We start from the raw sequence: 20865 nt of genomic DNA on the forward strand, positions 1-20865 counted from the left end.
CTCGGCCTGAAGAGGAGAGCGGGGTTAAACACCAGCCACCGCAGAAATGGCCGGGGCAGCGGGTGTCATGGCACAGGGTGGGGGCAGGTGCTGAGGCTTCTGGGATCTCAGCAGGGAAAACCCACCAACCCCAGCAGCTTCTGCCTGTGAGTCTCTGGTCCAGGCATGGGGTCAGGACCCCAGGAAGGGCGATACTGGTCCAGCCTCTGGAGACTCCCCCTTCTGGGAGAGCTCGGAGATCAGCATGTGGCAGGAAGATGTGGTGCTGAGGAAAGTTGGGTGTGTAGGCAAGGTATGCCAACATCCTTTCGGGGGGCTGGAGTGGACCAGGAGGAGGGTTTGGGAAGGGAATGTGCATGTGTGCATGCTAAGTCACTTCAGTTGTGTCTGACTCTGTGGGACCCTATAGACTGTAGCCCGCCATGCTCCTCTGTCCATGGGCTTGTCCAGGCAAGAATCCTGGAATGGGTTGCCATTTCCTCCTCTAGGGGAATCTTCCTGAGTCAGGGATCGAGTCTGCTTCTCTTATATCTGCATTAGCAGGCAGGTTCTTTACCACTAGTGCCACGTGGGAAGCTCCTGGGAAAGGGATGCATGCTTGCTGTGTGTGTGCTAAGTCACTTCAGTCATGTCCGACTCTGTGTGACCCTATGGACAGTAGCCCGTCCTCTGTCCATGGGATTCTCCAGGCAAGAGTACTGGAGTGGGTTGTCATGCCCTCCTCCAGGGGATTTTCCCGACCCAGGGATCGAAACTGTGTCTTCTGTGACTCTTGGATTGCAGGCAGATTCTTTACTGCTGAGCCACCGGGGAAGCTCTGGGAAGGGGATAGTAAGTGATAAAAGTAGGAAAATATGTCAGGACCTATTGATTGGTAGATTGATCCATTGCTTCTACAATCATGTCTGATACCTGCTATAGGCCAGGCTCTCAGGATTCAAAACAAAAGACAGGTCCTTGCCCAAGGAACTCTCCTTGTGTGGGTGGAGCAGAGGAACCAGCTGGGAAGGATGAATAACGGGTAACAGGGTCCTGAAACAGGGTTATCACATACAGTTAGAGACACTTCTGGTGGCAGAGTTGAACCTTCAACAGGGAAGATGGTGGTTGGGTAGGAGGAAGGACTTCCCAACTGCAAGAGATTAAGATACAGGGGAGACCTCCAGAGTCTCAGAAAAGAGGGATGGGGGAATTCTTGGGGCTGGATTCTTCCAAGAAGACCCTCAGTGCTAAGGTTCTCTACTCCAGTCTTTCAGTTCCAGCTGAAGGGACTGCAGAGGGAGCTGGCCTGGGGGCTGCAGGGCCCCCTTGGGCTGCGTGGGAGGCCAGACAAATTGGTTCACTGTGACTTGGTTTTCTGTCTTGTTCAGCGTTTCTGGGAAGCTGTTCGGTGATTTCTCAGAACTCTTGAGATAGCTGCCGGCAGGCACATCTAGTGATGCCAGCCATAAAGGGCAGGGCTGTGGGAGCAGGACAGGGGGAGATGGGGTGGGCATGAGTGTGGAGATGGCAGGGCTGAGCTGGCTGAACCCTTGGGAGGGCTGGCAGCACTGGTGATGGTGGCTAGGGGTGGGCTCAGGGGCTCCCAGAGAGGCCCCCTTCCTATACCACCCTGAGCTCCAGCCAGTCGAGAGAGGGAGGGTTGGCAGGAGCGTGTGCCTGTGGACATCCCCTCGGTGGCTGCAGGGCCGACTCCATGTGGGACTCTGCTTCATTACAGTGTTGGCTAAACTGTCATTTGAGCCCTGGCAGGCTTGGGAGGGGATATCCAGGGGGCACTGTGGTTCTGGAAAGGGATGTAGGGTAGGGGCAGAATCCTTCATTGTTCCACGGCTCTGCAGAAGGGCTTGGAGAGATGTGAGAAGGGCCCTGATCTTTTACCTTATCATGTCTTCATCAGAACAAAGACTCTTAACTCAGGCACCCGCCCCAGGAGGGACAGAATGAGACATCTTGCTATAGTGTCCTCCCCTGACATCTTGGAATCGCCAAGTAATAGAGTCCTCTGTGCACATCCACACATGGCAGCCCTTTCCCAGGTAAAGTGTGAATGTTTCCCTCTCGTTCTGGGTTTCCTAGGTAGATGTCCTGACTGGACTGTGGGCTGGAAGCCAGTACACGGGACTGGAGAGGTCCACCTGAAGGGAGAGGTTGGTTGTGTAGACGCTACCCTGGGATGGCACCGTGTGTGGTGCTGACAGAGAGTGGTGAGGGCATGTTCTTGGGTGAGTCGGGGAGAGAGGCAGGGGATACATAACCCTTTTTACATGTGGCCTAGGGCATGTACCACACGCTGATGTGTGTACATAAGTCCTCAAGCAAGAGGACTTTCTTGCCAAGTTACTCAATCCAAGAAAATGGTCTCAGAGTGCCTGCTCTGGGTGGGGCCCTGTCCTCGGCATTCTATGTGTGTTTGTGTGAGTTGGACTGTGGTCCTGGTGTGTGTGTGTGTGTGTGTGTGTGTGTGTGTGTGTGTGTCTACAGAAGGGGGTGGGGCTGAGCCCTCCTTCCCTCCCCTGGAAGTCTCCAAAAAAATAGTGCGGGTGATTCACCAGCCCCACCCACCCTCACTTGGTCCAGCTGTGGCCAGAGCTCAAAGAGGAAAGTTTCTGCGGGGGGACAGTGGAGGGGGGAGTTGAGACAATGAAGGCGCGGGGCAGATTTTGCTGGATTCCCCTGCAGCGAGCCCTGGGGATGCATTTGGAATCTGTACCCCTCGTCTTCCCCCCCACCCCGGACCCCAAACTCTAGTCCCTGGGATAAGGTGGTGGGGGGCGGAGGGAAGGGCTGGCAGGAGTGAGTAGGGGGGACAGTGTGCGGGAGAAGTAGGCATGTGGAATGGTGGGAGGTGAAAACGGCCCTGGGAGGGGGAGCCGGGGAGGCGGAGGAGGAAGTGGGGAAATGCAAACCAAATGTTGGCCCAGGGCACAGTCAAGAAAAACAGACTCTCGCGGGAGCCTGGAGCGGGGCTCCTTTAGGAAGGGCAGGAAGGGCTGGGACAGATGTTTGGAGAAAAGAAAGAAAGAAGGGGGAAAAAAAAAGTAGGAAAAAGACGGAACGAAATTCACAGCCCCAAGGGCAGGGCCATTCTCCAGCCATCTCAGGCCTGGTTTCTCTTGAGTCAAGTGAGGTACAGGCTCAGAACTCGCTGAAGGGCACCAGAGCTAGCCAAGTGTGTGCAAGGGAGTTTGTGTTCCCAGGGCAGGAGGGCATGTGTGTGTCCTTGGAGATGGGATGGGACAGAAGAACCACAGTTCAGGCTGTGCCATCCCTTGTCAGTCTGTCTGTCCCTCCATCGGGGTTCTGGGGGTAGGGATCTGCGGGGAGTAGAGAGGTAGTGCTGGGTCAAACCAGAAGGCAGGAGCAGCCTGGGTAGCTCATAGGGCTTGGGTGTCTGGGACTGGGGGTACAAGGGAGGGTTCTGGGGGGCAGGGGCTGTCTCCAGTAGCTGTCCCTCTGCTCCGCCTCATGCTTACCCCTTGCAAAGCAAAGGCTTCAGACCCTGCAAGCCACCAGAGGAGCTGGGAGGAGGGAGGAGACCGGAGGCTGGGACAAGGGGTGGAGTGGGGGGAGGAGGAGGAGGGAGGGTGAGTTGGAGGCAGGCAGGGCGAGCGATGCTGGCTGAGCCAGAGCCGCGGCTGCTGCGGACTCAGAGCTCCCTTCTGCCTGCTCTGTGGGGGCTGTGAGCTGGGGGGGACCATCCGCCGGCCCCAGCGTGGCCCCAGGGACAGCACTCAGCGAAGATGACATGGATCTGTCTGTCCTGCATGCTCTGGGTAGGTGTGCTTGTGTTAGCTAGGAGGTCGAAGTCCCTACCCCGGCCCCTTCAACCTTAGCCTGACGCTGAGAGTCTGGGGTGGGGGGAGTGCTGGCCGTGAAGGAGGGGGCCTTTCTGCCTCTGAGGGACAGAAGGAAGAACCGAATTGAGTAGACTCTCAGCCTTAGTCCTTCCCCATCAGTGGGGGCCCCTCGCCCCGGTCCATCCCCCCACCCTCCTTCCCTCTCCCCCCCCCCCCGCTGAGTCCAGGAGCTGTGAGGAGAGGAAGCCGTCACAAAGTTGGTTTCTTCTTGGAGCTTCTCCTGTCTCCATTCCCACCCCCACCCTATCCCTCCTCTGCACTGGGGGGAAAATTCGTCACCCCTCAAGTTGCTCAGCCTCAGAGTTTGAGGAAGTTGCCGTGGTAGGGGGCCTGGGGAACAAGGGGTATTAACCTAGAAAATGTAATCTGGAGGAGCTGGGCTAGAGGGAAGTTCTGCTTGGATTCCATCACTGTTATCGCAATTTCAACGTCTAACCATTGCCACCTCTTCCTCCATAGCCCTCCCACCCTTAACAAGAACCACCCCCACTGACCCCCTAGTCCCAAGGAGGAAGACACGGCCTTGTCTTTCCCCTTCCTTGGCCCCAGATTCAGGAAGGTGTGTGTCGGGGCGAGTGCCTGAAGGGTGGGCAGGCAGGGTCTGGGGCCACGCGGTGAGGGTTAAAAGTCTTGAGGCCTGTCAGAGGGAGAGAGGGGGCTGACGGCTGCAGGAGGGGAGGGGGCGGGGGCGGGGGACCCCTTACTCAGAGGGGCTTGGCTGGGCGAAGGCATGCAAGGGTCAGGAGGGTGAGGAAGGCTTCCCTGTCCGAGGTTAATGTTGGTCTCTCAGAGAGTGCCGGCTGGTTTAGGGGAGGGCGCTTCAGCCCTGGGTCCAGATGTGGTCTTTCCTGCTCTTTCCCTGTTCCAGCTGGCTCTGGGGAGAACTCTCCTGGGCTTAGGCAAGCCCAGGCTGAAAGACAGTGGCGGGACATCAGAACTGGGCAGAGAGGGGAAGTGAGGAGGCCCTGGGATGAGGGCGTCTGGGTGGCGTGTGGGGCTCTCAGTAACAGACTGAAGGTGTCTGGAGCGTCCTGCACAGAGGGGGCTCACCGGGCTGCTGTCCACATCTGTATGATGGGAGCCATGGCCAAGTTCCTCTCTCCAGGCCCTTCCAGCTCCCCGGGCCCAGCTCTGGAAGGCCTGTGGACGGTGCTGAGGATGGAGCCTCAGGGAGGCTGGGAGGGAGGGAGGCCTGTGGCGGGAAGATTGGTGGTTAAATTTCCGGGGTGATGCTATTGTGGATGGAGACAAGGCCACGTCAGCGGAGAGGCTGTGGGAGAAGCGCCTCGTGGCTGTGAGCCTCAGTTTCCCTGGGGGGTGACATGAGGGGGATGGAGGGGAGGTGCCAAGATGTGAGCATGAGTGCCTTGTCCAGGTCACTCCTCTGCCCGAGAGCTGGGAGAGGGGACTGGGGACCAAGGGCTGGTGTGAATGTGACGATTTCTCTAAGGTCCTCCCCCCTCCTTTTCCTGTCCTCTCTCCTGTGAATCCCCACCCTCCTCTGTGCCTCTCTGGCTTCATGGGACAACCCAGCGGGCGCCTCTCTGTGGTGGTGGAAGAGGCTGGTGGGGTGGACTGGGGAGGAGTACGTCTTCTCTCCATCCTACCCTGGCCTGGATGCCCATCGCCAGGATGGGCCCAAGTCCGGGGGGGTCAGCGAGGACTGGCCCCGGGGCACAGTCCTGGTCCCATCAAACTTCTTGTCCCCAGTCCTCCCTTGCAGTTGTCCCAGCAACTTTCTTCCTTTTTGCGTGGACCTCTGTGGGGCTGAGGTATAAGTTTGTAGCAGGGAGGGGAGGAGTAGATGGTGCAAATTGAGAGGCACCTGCTGGTGGGAAGTGGGTGACCTTTGTCACCAGGCAGGGCTAGCCTCAGACCAAGAAAGGGGAAAGATAAGGCCGTGTCTTTCGTCATTTATCAGATGGGCAGCCTTGGCTGTCACAGTTCCCTCCTTGAGCCTCAGTTTCCTGATCTGTAAAGTGGGGAGAAGAATATACACCTTGTTCGGCTGGGGTGAGGAGGGAGATGACGTGTGTCAGAAAACCAGGTACCCAGCACATGGTAGCTGCTAGGTATATGCGGGTCCCTCCCCCCACCCCACAAGCCCCTGTTTGGCTCACAGGATGCCCTGCACCCCAGGTCTAAAGTGGGGGGGGGGGTCTCCCCAGGAATAGCTGCAGACATTTCATCCAAGAAGTCCTCTGTCCATGGCACATAGTTCTAACAAGCTGTAGGAATAAAAACCACTTTATTAGCTGAGGCACGTAGCTGTGTATCATGCGTAACTTGATTTTCTCATCAAATGCTCCCATCGTTTGCTATTACATATTCAAGTATGGTTTATTTAGAAAATAATTACATGCCTATTAATTGAGGCTTTTTGGTGTTAGGGCTGCAGGCCCTGGGAGAGGGCTTATTAGGTGGGGCTGAGAGAGCTACAAGGCAGGAGCGGGGGCCAAGTACAGCGCTGGCCCTGTGCTGAGCGAGCCGTGTGGCCTCTGGCTCAGCATTTGACTGTTCATCCTGAGTTTCTCATAGGAACTTGGATGCTGTCCTCTGAGGCTGCTTGCAGCTGCAGACAAAGAAGTGTTCTCTCTTCTGGAGCCCGTGTCCCTCCCAGCGCTAAGCATGAATTTTTGTCACAGGGTCCTCGTGAGCTCCCGGTTGCCTAGCGTGCAGTTCTGCCCTGTGAACCTGACTCTGATCCCTCTGTCCTGAACTCACTCTCTTTGGAGTTTCATTGGCCTGTAGGACTGTGCCCACTGTGGGGCCTCCTGACTGTGGGTTTGGGAGCTAGGCTGGGTGGTGTGACACTCACAGGGTCTGAAAGAAACCAGGCCCCTTTGCAAAATTTTTCAACATGACATTTGAGGCCCAAAGTCAGGGAGCAAATACGGTACTGTTTTTCTGTGGTGCTTAGAGGAAGGATGGCGGGCCGGCCAAGAGTGTGGTGCCTGGGTTTCATCCTGCCTTGTCACTTGGGAGCTCTGTGACCTTAGGCAAGTGGCTTCAAATCTCTGTTTCTCCATTGGTTTCCCCACCTACCTATAGGGTTGTTAGGTTTTAAAGGAGCCGATACATTTTAGAATAGCGTCTCTCCCCCAGTAAGGGCTCAAGAAATGTTAGCTCTCTTTTTACGATGGTGCAGTTCAAGGCCATGCAAGGTTAGAGGCACAACTAGGGCCTGGGTCTCCCACCTCCCCCTCCAGGGCTTTCCATTCTGGGAATCTCCCGGGAAGGGCAGGTGGGGTGTGAGGACAACGTGAAGGCCCAGAACACACAGGCTTTCTCCTGCAGGCAGCCTGCATAGTCGGAGCACGGATTCTGGACATAAATCCTGGCTCAGCCACTTACTAGCCATGTGGTCCGGGCAGCCATGTAGCCTCCCTGTGCCTTCCTTGTCTCCATGTCTTTGACTTAACATTTCATTTGAACCTCATTGTAATTCTGTGAGGTAGGAAGGGCAAGGATGGCTAGTTCCAGTTTCTGGCCAAGGCAAAGGGGACCCGCAGAGGGCAAGTGGCCTGCCCAGGGGGCCATGGTGGGTTCAGTGCTTCTGAAAAGTGGAAGGGTGTGGGCTAGAGGTTTTGCACCTCTGGTTGAGGGGTCGGAGGCCAGCAGCCCAGAGATGGGAAATGATGTTAGGGAAGCACTGTGATGCCTTCTAAGCACCACCCACCCATATTTCTTCTACCTGTCTCACCACTGATCTTGGAGTGCCAACTTTCTTCAAGAAGCTGGCAGATACTGGACAAATGATTGCAGTAATATGGATATTATCCAAGAGGGAATCTGTAAGGACATTTAAGGACAGACCTCGCCTAGATTGAGGGAGAAGGAGGGACATATCAGGAAAGAGATGTTCTCCTCTTGGGAGGTGAACTTTACACTAGATCCAAAGATGAAGTTGAGACCGCAGAAATCCAAGTGTAGGAAATAAGCATAACTGAGGAAGGATAAGATGGGGTAAACTGGCCAGAAGACGACCTTTGGGCAGAGGAGTCCTGACAATGTAGCTGCCAGGGCTTCTCCAGATAATACAGGTGGCAGCTGTTGACACACCCTTGGAAGTGGTGGTCCTGCCGTGGTTAGGGACTGGGGACCCTGTCTCAGACAGACAGAATCTGAATCTTTGTTCCATCCGGCTTCCCTGGTGCCCCAGAGCGCGCTCCTCAGCCTCACTGTAGGATGTTGCGGTGAGGAATCAGTGAGAGAAGCCGTACCAGGACCTTGCCATCAGGCCAGGCCCATTAACGGGGTTTCAGACCACCCACAGCTCTGTGCCTGGTGTCTCAGATGGTAAAGAATCTGTCTGCAACGCAGGAGACCCAGGTTTGATCCCGGGGCTGGGAAGATCCCCTGGAAAAGGGAATGGCAACCCACCCTGGTATTCTTGCCTGGAGAATTCCATGGACAGAGGAGCCTGGAGGGCTACAGACCATGGGGTCGCAAAGAGTCAGACATGACTGAGTGACTAACACTTTTACCTTCACTGTGCCTTCCCACTCCAGGAGGTGATTTTTTCATGTTAGAGCACAAAAAGGGACCCGGAGCTTAATGCTCAAAAATGTTGGGATGTGGTTTATGAAGGAACCATGTGGAGAGAGAGAGAAAGAGAAAGAGAGGCAGGCCAATGGTGAGAGATGGGCCAGCTCAGGAAGCCCTGTCAGGGGCCGAAGGCCACCAGGCAGAATCCGGGCTCCCCAGGCGTCCGCGTGCTCCTCTGTCACACGAGGAGCTCAGCTATAGCCATTCTCTGCATCTTTCCTCCCTTGGAGACCCAGGGCTTCATGGCATAGGAAAGCTCTCTCCTCAGCTGGGTGAGGACCCCCTGAGTCTGTGTTCTGTCCCCCAAGGGCAGGACAGCGGCAGCGGGCGCAATCACTGCAGGGAACCGAGGTCAGGCAGCAACTCCATTCGATTTGCTCCTTCCGACTTGTTTTTTGGGCTCACATTGTCCGGAACTCAGTGGACATGGAGCAGACGCACAAGCAGGTGTGTGTGCCTGGTGGGCAAGTCCAGTGCACACCTGGGCATGACAACACAAGTCAAGAGTCCACGTCTAGTGAGTGCTTACTATGTGTCAGGCTTTTCAGGCATTGTCACAATCTATAGATGGTTACTACAATTAGCCCACTTAACAGATTAGTAAAGTGAGGCAGACAGGGGTTAATTAACTTGCCAGGGGTCACCTTGCTAACAAGTCGATTGCACAGGGCGCTGTGTCGGGGTGCCAAGCACGTGTGACTGAGGAAAGGAAGGGGTGCTGGGTGGCGCTTAGCCCAAATTGAATCATGAGGAAATGACCAGACACATCCAGATACCGAAGGCCATTCTGCAAAACAGCCGGGGCTCTTCAAAAAAGTCCGCGTCATCAAAGAGAAATCATAAGGTGGAGTCATGTGTCCATATGAAGGAAGAGGAAGGAAACCCAGCAACTAAACGTAATACAAGATCCTGCTTGGATCCTGAGTCCAAAATAAAAACAAAGGCAAAGACCCAGCTCGAATGGGTGCTATTGTGGCCAAAGGGGAAATCAGAATATACTACTGAATGTTAGATAATGCTATTGTTGTGAGGTTGAATTTCCTGAGGGTGGTGATTATATTGGGTTGAGGTGGGGGACAGAGATAGAGTGTGGACAGAAGTGGCAGAATGCTCACAAGCGGTGAATCGGGGCCAAGGGCATATGCATGTCCAACTTTTCCAGAGCTTTTAAACTTTCCACAATGAAAAAAGAAAAGTAGGAGGGAGAGGTGGATTTTTGAAAGGGATGGTGGGGACGTTATTTGGGAAGATTTCCCTTCGGGGATGAGATTTGAATGAGGCCTTCAAGGATGCCTAGAAGCCTGACATATTGAGAGGCAGGTAGGACATTCTGGGAAGAGGGAACAGCAGAACCAGGGCTCAGATACGGGCCCAGGGCAGGGAGTTGGGGAGTGGGGCGTGGGGATTGAGATAGTTGGGTGGGCCGGGTATGGACCAAGGCTGCTCCCTGCTGCTTAGCGGGAGTGCACATTTTATCGTGGATGCTCGGGAAGGCATGGAAACCTTTCGGAGTGTGAGGGGATGACCCCAGAGAGCTGTGTACCTTAGAGGCTGTACAGGGAGGAGGGAGACCAGGAGGCTGTTGCCACAGTCCCAGGCAAAAGTGACAGGGCCTCTAATAGGGCAAAGGCAATGGAACGAAAAAGCACAGGAGGGCCAAGAGAATATTTAGGAAGCAATATTTACAGAGTCTGGCAACTGGTTGGATTGGAGGGTGGAGGGCTGGGAGGCATTGAGAGTGACTCAGAGTTTTCCACCCGGGGTGACCAAGAACACAGTCAGCCCATTAGCTGGCTAGGGGCTGGGGGGTGATGGTGATGGTGAAGAGGAACTTTGGTGGGGTGGTGTGTACGTGAAGCTGAGGTGGGGTTGGAGGGAGCTTGCATGTGCGGTGCTGGGGTGGGGGAGTGTCCCAGACTCCAGCCTGCAGCTCCACTGGGAGTCCCAGTCTTCCTCATAGAAATAAGCGCTGATGACAATCAGGTCCTGGTGTCCCAACCCACGGTGATGAGACATGGAGGGGTGGATGGCTGGGAGAGGACCGTGTGACCCTCCAGGTCTGTCCGGGGCCTGCTTTATAGTGATTTTCTTTCCCAAGGCTCACTGGCTTGCCAACTTCTGTCCTCTGGCCTCTTCGTCCATGGTTCCTAGTGTGGGGCCCAGGGAACCCAGTGGGGCAGGGCTGGGGATGTTTTCTTGGGGAGGGGGCAGGAGCTCATGAGCTGAGGACCTCTAGGGTTATCAGTCCCCTTTCATCACCACCCCCACTCCATTGCACTCTGCCCCACGGGGCAGGGAGGAGCCAGTAAACAGCCATTCCCACCCCAAGGCCAAGAACTCCCGCCAAGGCTGCCCAAGCCAGATGTGCCACACCCCTCTGGCAGGCAGCTTGGCTGAACAGAGTCGGGGGAGTGGGGCAGGGAGAGATCCCCCAGAGGGCCAGGAAAGCCCTCTGATGCTGGCTGGGCTTGTCGTAGGGCTAGGGCTCTGGGCTTGGAATGTGGGGAAGAATGACTTCAGCTAGGACCCTTTCCCTTTTCTGAGTTCTGGCTCTCGAGGGAGGTGGGCTGGGGACAGACCAGGCAGCTCCTACCGTGGCCGGGCCTCTTCTGCCCTGAATTTTCCCTAGGTCCGTTAGGAGCAAATCCGGTAAGGGAGGAGCCGGCGTGCTTTGTGAGGCTGTCTGCCACTTGTCAGGGAAAATGATGCTCATTGTCATAACAAGCCACTACCCTTGAGCTTGGTGCTTTATGGGCTCCATGCTCATCCTCTGCCTGTACCTGCAGAGTAACTGTGGGCGGGGCAGGGGAGGTGCTAGACCCTCATTTATCTTCTTCCTCTGGATTTTGATGTATGATTGTTTGGAAGTTCTTTTTCTCCTGTCTAATCATGAGTTCTGGCACCTTCTACCCACTGGGGTTTTGTTTTGCCTTTAGAAACTTCACAGCCCTGACAGCTCCTTCAGATATTTGAAGATATTCCACCCTACACTTCCTCCTCCATCATCCTGGGAAACTTTCAGACCTCTGTGGATGACTCAACAAGATTACCAGACATCTCAGTGTATATAGCCAGGGATGATGGCAGAGTCAAGGTCATGACCTGGGGTCACTTTCCTGGGCATGGCCCAGCTGGTCTCCTCACTCCAACTGGGGTTGCCCAGCCCCTCACGGCGGGGTGATGTCCCATTAGACAGCCCTCTCTCTGTAACCATCAGCAAGGCCCACCCCCTAGATCCCATAGTCCCTTCCTCTCAAACTGGCCCATTGTTTCCCTTACACTGTGTACAGGCAGGCTGTCTTGTCCGAACCCCTCACTTCCATCTGGGGACTGTGAGGCCCAGAGAAGGCCCCTGATGGTCCCAAGACTGCCAGTCTGGAAAGCCGGTCTCTAGACTCCCATCCCAGAGATCCTTCAGCCAGAGAAGCAGGATGTCGTGGGTATAGGGGACAGGAATGTGATGGACCATCACCCAGGGCAGCTCAAAGAGGCTGTGAGCGAGGCCAGAGAGCGTGTTTTCTGAACCCCATTTCTGTTCTCCAAGCCCACGGGGGAGGAGATTTTGTAAACCAGACTTCATGGAGTTGGCCAAGCAGAACAAGCAAGCCCAGGACCCAGGGGGAGAAGCCTGGGTGTTTGCTGGTCAGCCTGGAAGGCCAGCCTGCTCCTCATCTATTTACTGGGCAGATTCCACTGCCCTGACTTTGCTTTAGTGAGGAGGCCTCTTTCCCTGGGCTTTAGGGGAAGGGCTAGATTTGGGGTCATAGGCAGATAAGGCTGGGGGATAAGCTGGTATGGGGAGCTTTGCTGACTTGGTGGGGTGGGAGAGGCAGGCTTCTGGGGGCAGAGTAGGCTTGAGATGATTGGGCTTTATAGGGCTTCCTGCAGGCCCCTTCAGACATGCCTTAAATTGAACCCCAAATCCCTTCCCTGCTTCTTCCCCCATCTAAGCCTTGGCTGCTGCAGTTGACAACGGACTGGGTCCCCTCCCTGGAAGGTCAGTGACAGAGATCATTTGGAAGGTCGCCAGCAGGGGGCTGAGATGGGAACACGGGAGGTGAGACCTCAGGATAGGAGAGGACTCACCTGCCCCTCCTGGTGTGGGATAGGGGGTATTGGGTCAAGTGCAGAGTCGGGCAGTGGCCTGCCCCCACTCTCAGTCTACCCCGTCACACCCAACCTCAGCTGAAGCTCCCAGAACAAAGTGTCTGGAGTATCAGAACCTAGGTCCTGCTGCCTGGTCCAGCCAACAGGGGGCGCGGCTGGGCTCCTGCACCTGCTGGCTCCGCTACCTTCTGCTCTCTCTGTTTCGGCTTTGGGCTTTATCTCTGCTCCCTTCTGCCTCCCCACCATCTCAACGTATAGTCTGTCCGTCTCTTTGAATTTTGAGACAATCTAAAACTTCAGAAAAGTGTCAAATACAGTGCAGAGAACCTTCCCCCCCGCCCCCGAACTATTTGAGAGTAGCTGACCCATTGCCATACCCTCACTGAATACGGCCCTATTTTCCTACAAGGATTTTTCCCACCTAACCCAGCACAGCCATCCAAGTCAGAAAATTGACACTGCTGAGTGACTACCTTCTCATCCTCAGACTCCGCTGAAGGTCGGCCCGTTGTCCTCATGATGTCCTTTAGGGGAGTGGAAAGAATCCAGTTCAGAGTCAGTGGTGGCATTTGCTTGTCAGGTCTCTTTAGTCTGCTTCAGTCTGGAAGTCTCCTTAGCCTTTGCTTGACTTTCGTGACCTTGTCACTTTGGGAGATTCTAAGCCACTTCATTGGTAGCCTGTCCCTCCGTTGGGGTTGGTCCGATGCTTCCTCCTGATTAGATTCAGCTTGTGTGTCTTTGGCAGGAGTATCGCAGAAATGATGTTCTGTTCTCACTCCATCCCCTCCCTAGTGCACGATCTCCACTCATCCCGTTACCGGTGACGTTAGCTTTGATCACTTGATTAAAGTGGAGCCTGCCAGGCAGAGTTACTCTTTTTCCCCCTTTGTAATTTATAAGCATGATGTGGGGAGGTGCTCTGAGCCTCGTAAATGCTCTGTTCCTCACCAGACTTTCAGTATTTTCACTTATTTCACGTATCAGTATGGACTGTCATTGCTGTCAGCACGTATTTTGATGTATCATTACTATCATGATGTATTTTGATGCTCACGTCTTCCCAGATCTGAGGAGCCCCTTGAAGCTGGCTCCTGTGTCCTTTTTGTCTGTCTGTTCCCCTTGGAGTCTCTGGTTCCCATTATAGTCTCTCTGTGTTTCCATCTCATCTCCCTCACTGTCTATGTGCTTGCTTGTCTCTGTCTTTGTTTCTGCCTTTATCTTGATCCTCTTTTTTCCCTTCTCTGTCTGACTGTTGCTTTTCTCTCTCTGTGCCTCTCTTTGTATTTTTCTCTTTTGTGTCTCTCTCTCCCCCTCTGCCTCTCTCTGTCTTTCTGCCTCTTTCCCTGCTGGCTTTCTGTCTCTCCTTTCGTCTGTTTTTCTCTCTCTGTCTCTCGTGGCTCCATCTCCTCTACCCAGGACTCAGCTCTACAGGGCTTTCAGCTGCGAGCCATGGGCATGCTGGTTTGTATTCCAACTTATAGGCATTGCACGCATTTATGTATGTCTATTTGCTATCAAAACTTTCTGGGACACTGCCAGCCGTCCCCTGAACACCTAGAGCTGGGAGTCTCAGAATGGGGTGCTAGGAGAGGGGCTTGGAGAAAAAGAACCTTCTCCCTGGAACTGTGGCGTGTACAGTCGCATCTATGTGTGCCCATGTGTGTGCTGGGGGCTTTGGAAAGCTCTGGGCCTGGGAGCCGGTGGGGCAACATCAGAGTCTGGGCTCTGCTGGCCCCTGCTGCCGGAGCTGGGGAATGAATCCAGTCAGACACCAGGGGGAGGTGCCTGGGAGAGGAATGGGCGTCGGTACTCAGGGTGTGACTTCCCCGGGGTGTCCTCTCCTTGGAACAGCCTGTGCCTGGGCTGGGGGCTGCGGGTGGGAGGAGGGAGGGGTTCTTAAGCAGCATGCAGGACTTTGTGACTTAGAGTGTGTTGACATCTGTGGTCACAAGGGGGTGTGGAGCCCAACCTCACTGTCTGGAGGGGGCAACTGAGGCCCTGGTTAGTGGTAGGCTGGCGGCTGGCCCAGAGCTCACCGAAAACCAGACACAGAGAAGGCTTGGACTTGCCAGCCCGTCTCCCATCCCACATGTGCGGTGGTGTCATTTTAAAAAGCATATTTAGGGACTTCTCTGGTGGTCCAGGGGTTAAGACTCCACACTTCCAGTGCAGGGGGTGGAGGTTCAGTCCCTGGTCAGGGAACTAAGATCCTACATGCTGCATGCAGCTAAAAAAAAAAAAAATTTTTTTTAAGATATTTAACCTATTGATATTTTCATAATAAAGAAGAGGAAATAGAAATAAAGATGGGAGGGGGGATCGGGATGGGGAATACATGTAACTCCATGGCTGATTCATGTCAATGTATGACAAAACCCACTACAATATTGAAAAGTAATTAGCCTCCAACTAATAAAAATAAATGAAAAAAAAAGAGATAAAGATGGAAGACACCTTCTGGGCTGAGGCAGGGAGTAATAATGAGGATTCGAGAGAGAGCGGAGGGGCATGACACTCACAGGGGTGAAACGTTGAGGGCCATCAGCAGTGGGATGGATGAACAAGTTAGCTGCATGCACTCGGTGGAGTACCATGCAGCAGTGAGAAGGAGGGAGCTGCCGCTGTATGTGACCTCAAGGAAGAATCTCACAGATTCTTGCTGAGCCAAGGAAGCAGACAGAGGGGTATATACTGTGTCATTCCATTCATATGAAGTTTAAAAACCTGGCAGAATGGATTTTGGTGACAGAAGTCAATAGTCTTTACCTTGGGGTGATAGTGACTGAGATGGTCACGAGGGAGCCTCCAGGGGTTGTGAATCCAGGGGGCACATGTGTCAAATTGTACTGAGCAATACATTTAAAATCAGTGCACTTGGCTAATACAGAAAAAGTGAGTAAGAAACCATCGAGGAGCCTGTGCTGCCTGGATGCTGGGGTGTTTGGTTGTCTGAGCCCCACTGCTGTCTGGGAGTCTGGGTCACACCCATAGCTTTCTCTTTCCATGGGCGTCTCCTTCCAGAAATGGGCTCAGTCCCTTCACCACTGAAGGGGCTCTCAGTTCTCCTTCCCCCAGTGCTGGCCTGCTTCTCCCTCGGTCTCCCGGCTCTTTTCCCAGGAGCCCAGCCTGACTTCTGTGCCTCTCCTCCCACAGCCAGAGGACCTGGAGGCCCCCAAGACTCACCACTTCAAGGTGAAGACCTTCAAGAAGGTGAAGCCCTGTGGCATCTGCCGACAGGTCATCACCCGGGAGGGCTGCACCTGCAAAGGTGGGTGACTGGTGGGACCGTGGGGGAGGGGGAGCGTGTCTTCACGGAAGGAAGAGGCTTGGGGTCCTGGCGGGTCTGGGATGTCCTTGGGGTTCCAAGTGGGTGCCTGGTTCTCATCTGGGAGGAGAGGCTGAGCACACGGATGGCGAGCATGTAGGTGTGTGTGAATGGCACACGGCAGGTGATGGATGGCATGGAAATAGCAGGTAGTTTGTGTGTGGATGACATGAAGAAGTGTGTGGGTGGCCTACAGATGGCATGTGAATGGCATGGGGAAGGTGTTTGGATAGTATGTGGTGGCAGGTGGATGGTGTGTGGTTGGTGTGTGGCTGGCGTGTGGGGGGTGTGTGAAGGGGTGTGGTTGGCCTATGGATGTCATGTGGTTGGTGTGTGGCTGGTGTGTGCAGGGCGTGTGGAAGGTGTTTGGGGGCGTGTGCCTGGCACTGGGAGTACTGCAAAGATGCCAAGCCACGGTCCTTCCCTTGTGGCAACTGAGGGGAGAGTCTAAGAGGCCCCCGGTTGGCCTCGGCAGAGGGCCTGCTGGCTGGCAGGCTGTTGCAGTCAGTGCTTTCACGTGTTCCTGGAACAGCCCGGGCTCGGCTGTCACCGCCGCCAGAGGAGTCCGTGTCTTGCCTCAGATCACACGGTGAAATCAGCAGGAGGCCCCGTGCCCAGTCTCGGTGACTGACACCATCACCCACATTCTTGCCACCGGCTGCCTCCCTCTGTCGTCTCCCATCAGTCGCCATCACACCCCCCGCCCGCCATACAGCTTGAGTCCCTGAGCTGCTCATCTCAGGTGACTTCTCTCACCTGGGCCTCTCGCATCCCGACCCACCCTCTCAGCCCACCTCCGTGCCAGCTTCCCTGGGACTCGGCGTCAGTTCCCTGGGTCTCGCCTCGGGAGCCCCCACGCCCTCAAGACAAAGCGCACTCCTTCCTGCAGCCGTGCAGCCTGGCGGACTCGCCCCTTGCCAGCTCTCTGACCCACGTCTCCCCTGCCCCTCAAGTCCACAGTGAAACCAGCCGCACCCGTCGCACTTCCCGAGTATACCAAGTATGTCAAACATGCCAAAGCGCCAGGCTCTTTCTTTCCTGGAGCCTTTACTCATGCGCTTCTTTCTACCTGGGCTCTCCCCCTCCCTCCCCTCCATGCCTGTGTCCCAGAGGGGCTGGAAAGATGGGTGTCAGACCTTAGTGAACAGTGATGAAAACAATAGTGAGGCACACAGACACGTGATCTCATGCAGGGCTCATGGCATCTGGGAGGTGCTGGTGTCATCTCTGTTCTACAGACAAAGAAACTGAGGCTCCAAGGAGTCAAATCTCTTGCCCAGACATGCAGCTGGCTGGGTCGCAGTGGTATTTCCAGCGTGTGTGCTCTCTGGGCAAGGAGGGCTTCCTAGACGAGGAGTTGCTGCTGGTGTTGAAGTCAGAGTGGCTGGATGGAAGTGTGTGAGTGTGTGCATGCATTTGGGGGGCATTCCAGGCAAGCCTGTTACAGGCCAAGGGCAGAGTTTTATGATCCTTGACTGCAGCATTGGGACACCCAGACTGAGTTTAGGGAGCCAGCAGGAATGTGTGTAATACCAATATTAGCCACATGGTGGCACCCTCCTCCCAAGTGGTCTGACTGAGATGTGTTCAGTTGCTCAGTGGTGTCTGACTCTTTGCAACCCCATGGACTACAGCCCACCACGCTCCTCTGTCCATGTGATTCTCCAGGCAAGAATACTGGAGTGGGTTGCCATGCCCTCCTCCAGGGGATCTTCCCAACCCAGGGATTGAAGCCAGGTCTCCTGCGTTGCAGTTGGATTCTTTACTTTCTGAGGATGGATGGTGCTTAAGGGTCAGAGCTGGGAGAAGTCCATCACCAACTCCCAGAGCTTACTCAAACTCATGTCCATCGAGTCGGTGATGCCATCCAACCGTCTCATCCTCTGTCATCCTCTTCTCCCATCTTCGATGCTGGGAAAGATTGAAGGCAGGAGGAGAAGGGGATGACAGAGGATGCGATGGTTGGCTGGCATCACCAACTCAATGCACATGAGTTTGAGTAAGCTCTGGGAGTTGGTGATGGACAGGGAAGCCTGGGGTGCTGCAGTCCATGGGGTCGCAGAGTTGGACGTGACTGAACTGAACTGAACTGAACTGGGAGAAGTCAAGGAGGTATTGCCTAAGGTGGGGTCTTGCATGTTGCTTGCATCATAGCCCCCACCTCATCCTGTCTGTTGAACCTGCTCCTGTTAACTGCTGGCCAGTCCCCAGTTCCTTCCTTCCTTTCCCAGTGCTTCTTCCCTTCACCCCAGTGATGCCCGATACTGCTCTGAGAGGAGGCGACACAGGGCTGGGAGTAGAAGGAAGTCCCAACACACTCACCGGGTGACCTTGGGCACTCCAGCCGCACGTTCTGTGATAGTCTGTGGTCTTAGGTTCCCAGGATGACCTGGCTAGAGGGCCTGGGTGGAGGAGGGGCTTTGACCCCATGTGAATGGAAGGCTCCCACGGTGTGCAAAGATGTCCCAGGTCTCCTCTGGTTTGGAGCCTGGCCCTGCCAGTGTGAACCAGACTGGAGGGCGGGTGGCCAAGAGGGCTGCCAGGCTGGTCTGGCAGCTCTGAGTGAATGAGTGGCGAGAAGGAAGAAGCCGGGGCCACTCTCCAGAGGCACCAGCAGGTGTCAGAACTGGGCCACGGAAGGCCCAGGGGCCTCCAGCCCTGCAAGGGAAGACAGAAGACTCCTCACTCTTCAGGCCACGTGTGCACCCCAGTGAGACAGGTGAGGTCACTAGGTTTGGGGGCAGGGTTGGGGCCACTGGGCTTAATGGCGGGAGATGCAGAAGTGGATCGACTCTCTGTGGTTTGGAACCAGGAGGTCATGGTGGCGAGAGACCCACTTATCCTTCCCTCTCTCCTTCCCTCCACCCACCCACCCTCTGTCCCATTCATACATTCACCCACCCGTCCATTCAGGGGCACCAGAAATGGTTGCACAGATAGTTTGCTGGCTGAGGGGTCAGTTTGCCAAGGCCAAACCAAAGGATTTGTTGTGCTCTCTAGCTCATGGCAAATAGATGGAGAAACAGTGGAAACAGGGGCAGACTTTATTTTTGGGGGCTCCAAAATTATTGTAGATGGTGACTCCAGCCATGAAATAAAAAGACACTTACTCCTTGGAAGAAAAGTTATGACCAACCTAGACAGCATATTAAAAAGTAGAGACATTACTTTGCCAACAAAGTTCCGTCTAGTCAAGGCTATGGTTTTTCCAGTAGTCATGTGTGGATGTGAGATTTGGAGTATAAACAAAGCTGAGTGCCGAAGAATTGATGCTTTTGACTTGTGGTGTTGGAAAAGACTCTTGAGAGTCCCTTGGACAATCAGGAGATCCAACCAATCTGTCTTAAAGGAGATCAGTCCTGGGTGTTCATTGGAAGGACTGATGTTGAAGCTGAAACTCCAATACTTTGGCCACCTGATGTGAAGAGCTGACTCATTTGAAAAGGCCCTGATGCTGGGAAAGATTGAAGGCAGGAGGAGAAGGGGACGGCAGAGGATGAGATGGTTGGATGGCATCACTGACTCAATGGACATGAGTTTGAGTGAACTCCGGGAGTTGGTGATGGACAGGGAGGCCTGGCGTGCTGTGGTTCACGGGGTCACAAAGAGTTGGACATGCCTGAGCGACTGAACTGAACTGAACTAGCTCCTCTTCCAGTCTTCAATCTCAGGCTGCAACATGGTGACTGTCTGGATTAGTAGCTGGGGGTTCAGGGTTGAGTGTCAAGGCCCTGGATGCAGAGTCTCCATGGGGCTTGCAGTGTTGAGGGAGCTTTTGCTGCAGGCAGGGGCAGCGAGAACACCAGCCTGGACCTAGTGAGATGGGGGCACTGGGTCCTGCCTCCCACTGGCCGCCCTGCCCCATAGCTCCCCGCCTTGCACTGTTGAACAGACTATGGCTGAAGGGGGCAGGGTGGGAGAGAGGGTCGGAAAGACAGTCAGGGAACCCGGGCTCTAGTTCTGGTTCTGAGAGGCTCAAAGGTGAACGAGGCAGACAGAGAACGGAGGTGGGTGGACATGTGAGTGCCAACGTGGCAGATATACCGGCAAAGAGATGGCTGTGAGACCGTGGCCGGTCTTCTGATGCACTGAGTGTTCCTCCCAGGTATCAAAGGGTTAATAATAAACCCAGCCCTCTTTCTGAGTGGTGATTGTGAGGAGCACTGAGATTCTTTGTGTGGCTCAAAGTGAGCCTTGGTGTCAGGACTAAGGCTCCCTGTGGGGAGACGGAGGTGGATGAGACAGTGGGAGAAGAGGCCTCTGGGGCCTTTGTCAGTAGCCTAGCCTTGACTTCTGGGGCTGGCCATGCACAGGCCAGGTGAGCTCAGATAAATCTCTTGTCCTGTCAGGCATCAGTTTCCTCATCTATAGAAAAAGGGTTGGACCAAGATTATCCACGGAGGCCCAGACCGTGGGAGGCCCTAGAGAATTCCCTTGTTGGCATCTGCAAAGTCTGGAAAACTCTCCAAATGCAGGCCGCCCCCCCACCACCTGCATGCAGGCATGTACCCATCTGACAGTCATGAACTGGGCCCCTCTGGGCTGAATGCCCTGCTGGAGCCAAAACCCAGCTCCTACCCTGGCAAGGCAGACGTGCTATTGGACAATTCCGGAGCCCAGTGTGTGTGAAAGGCTGCCTCTGACTCAGCAGATTTTCCTGTCAGTCTTCAGTAGGGAATCCATATGTTGTCTGGATCTTGAAGGATGTGTAGGAGTTCCTCAGTCCAAACAGAGGGTTTCCCACAGGCCCCTGGGGGGCAGTGCTCTATGGAGTCTAGGGTCTGCACCAAGGGCCCCAGCCTCCCGCCAGGCTGACATCCAAGGGAAGAGACCAGAATGGCACCTCAAGAGCCCAAGACTGCCATCCAGCCTTGAGTGGGGCCCAGACTCAAGAGCCCTCCCCTTCTTCATCTGGTCAGCTTGCAGGGTGGGGGTTGTCACCTGCAGTGTCCTCGAGAGTGGGATGTACCTGGCAAAGATGCTTCAGCCCTCAATGGGACAAGTCCACCTAGATGCCCTCACTAG

General features: G+C 54.9%; 1 protein-coding gene across 4 annotated transcripts in view; it reads left to right on the plus strand.

Annotated features, from left to right (window-relative positions):
- Window positions 1-3624: 3624 nt before the first annotated feature.
- TNS1 (tensin 1) overlaps window positions 3625-20865 on the plus strand; it is a 207976-nt gene continuing 190735 nt past the window's right edge. For all 4 annotated transcript variants that reach the window (XM_061148780.1, XM_061148781.1, XM_061148782.1 and 1 more), the window contains exons 1-2: window positions 3625-3776; window positions 15669-15783. In XM_061148780.1, coding sequence (XP_061004763.1) covers window positions 3744-3776; window positions 15669-15783 — 148 coding nt within the window. In that variant the 5' untranslated portion in view covers window positions 3625-3743. The remainder of the gene's footprint in view (window positions 3777-15668; window positions 15784-20865) is intronic.

This window comes from Dama dama, chromosome 8 (assembly GCF_033118175.1).
Source record: "Dama dama isolate Ldn47 chromosome 8, ASM3311817v1, whole genome shotgun sequence".
In the NCBI taxonomy this organism is placed as follows: domain Eukaryota; kingdom Metazoa; phylum Chordata; class Mammalia; order Artiodactyla; family Cervidae; genus Dama; species Dama dama.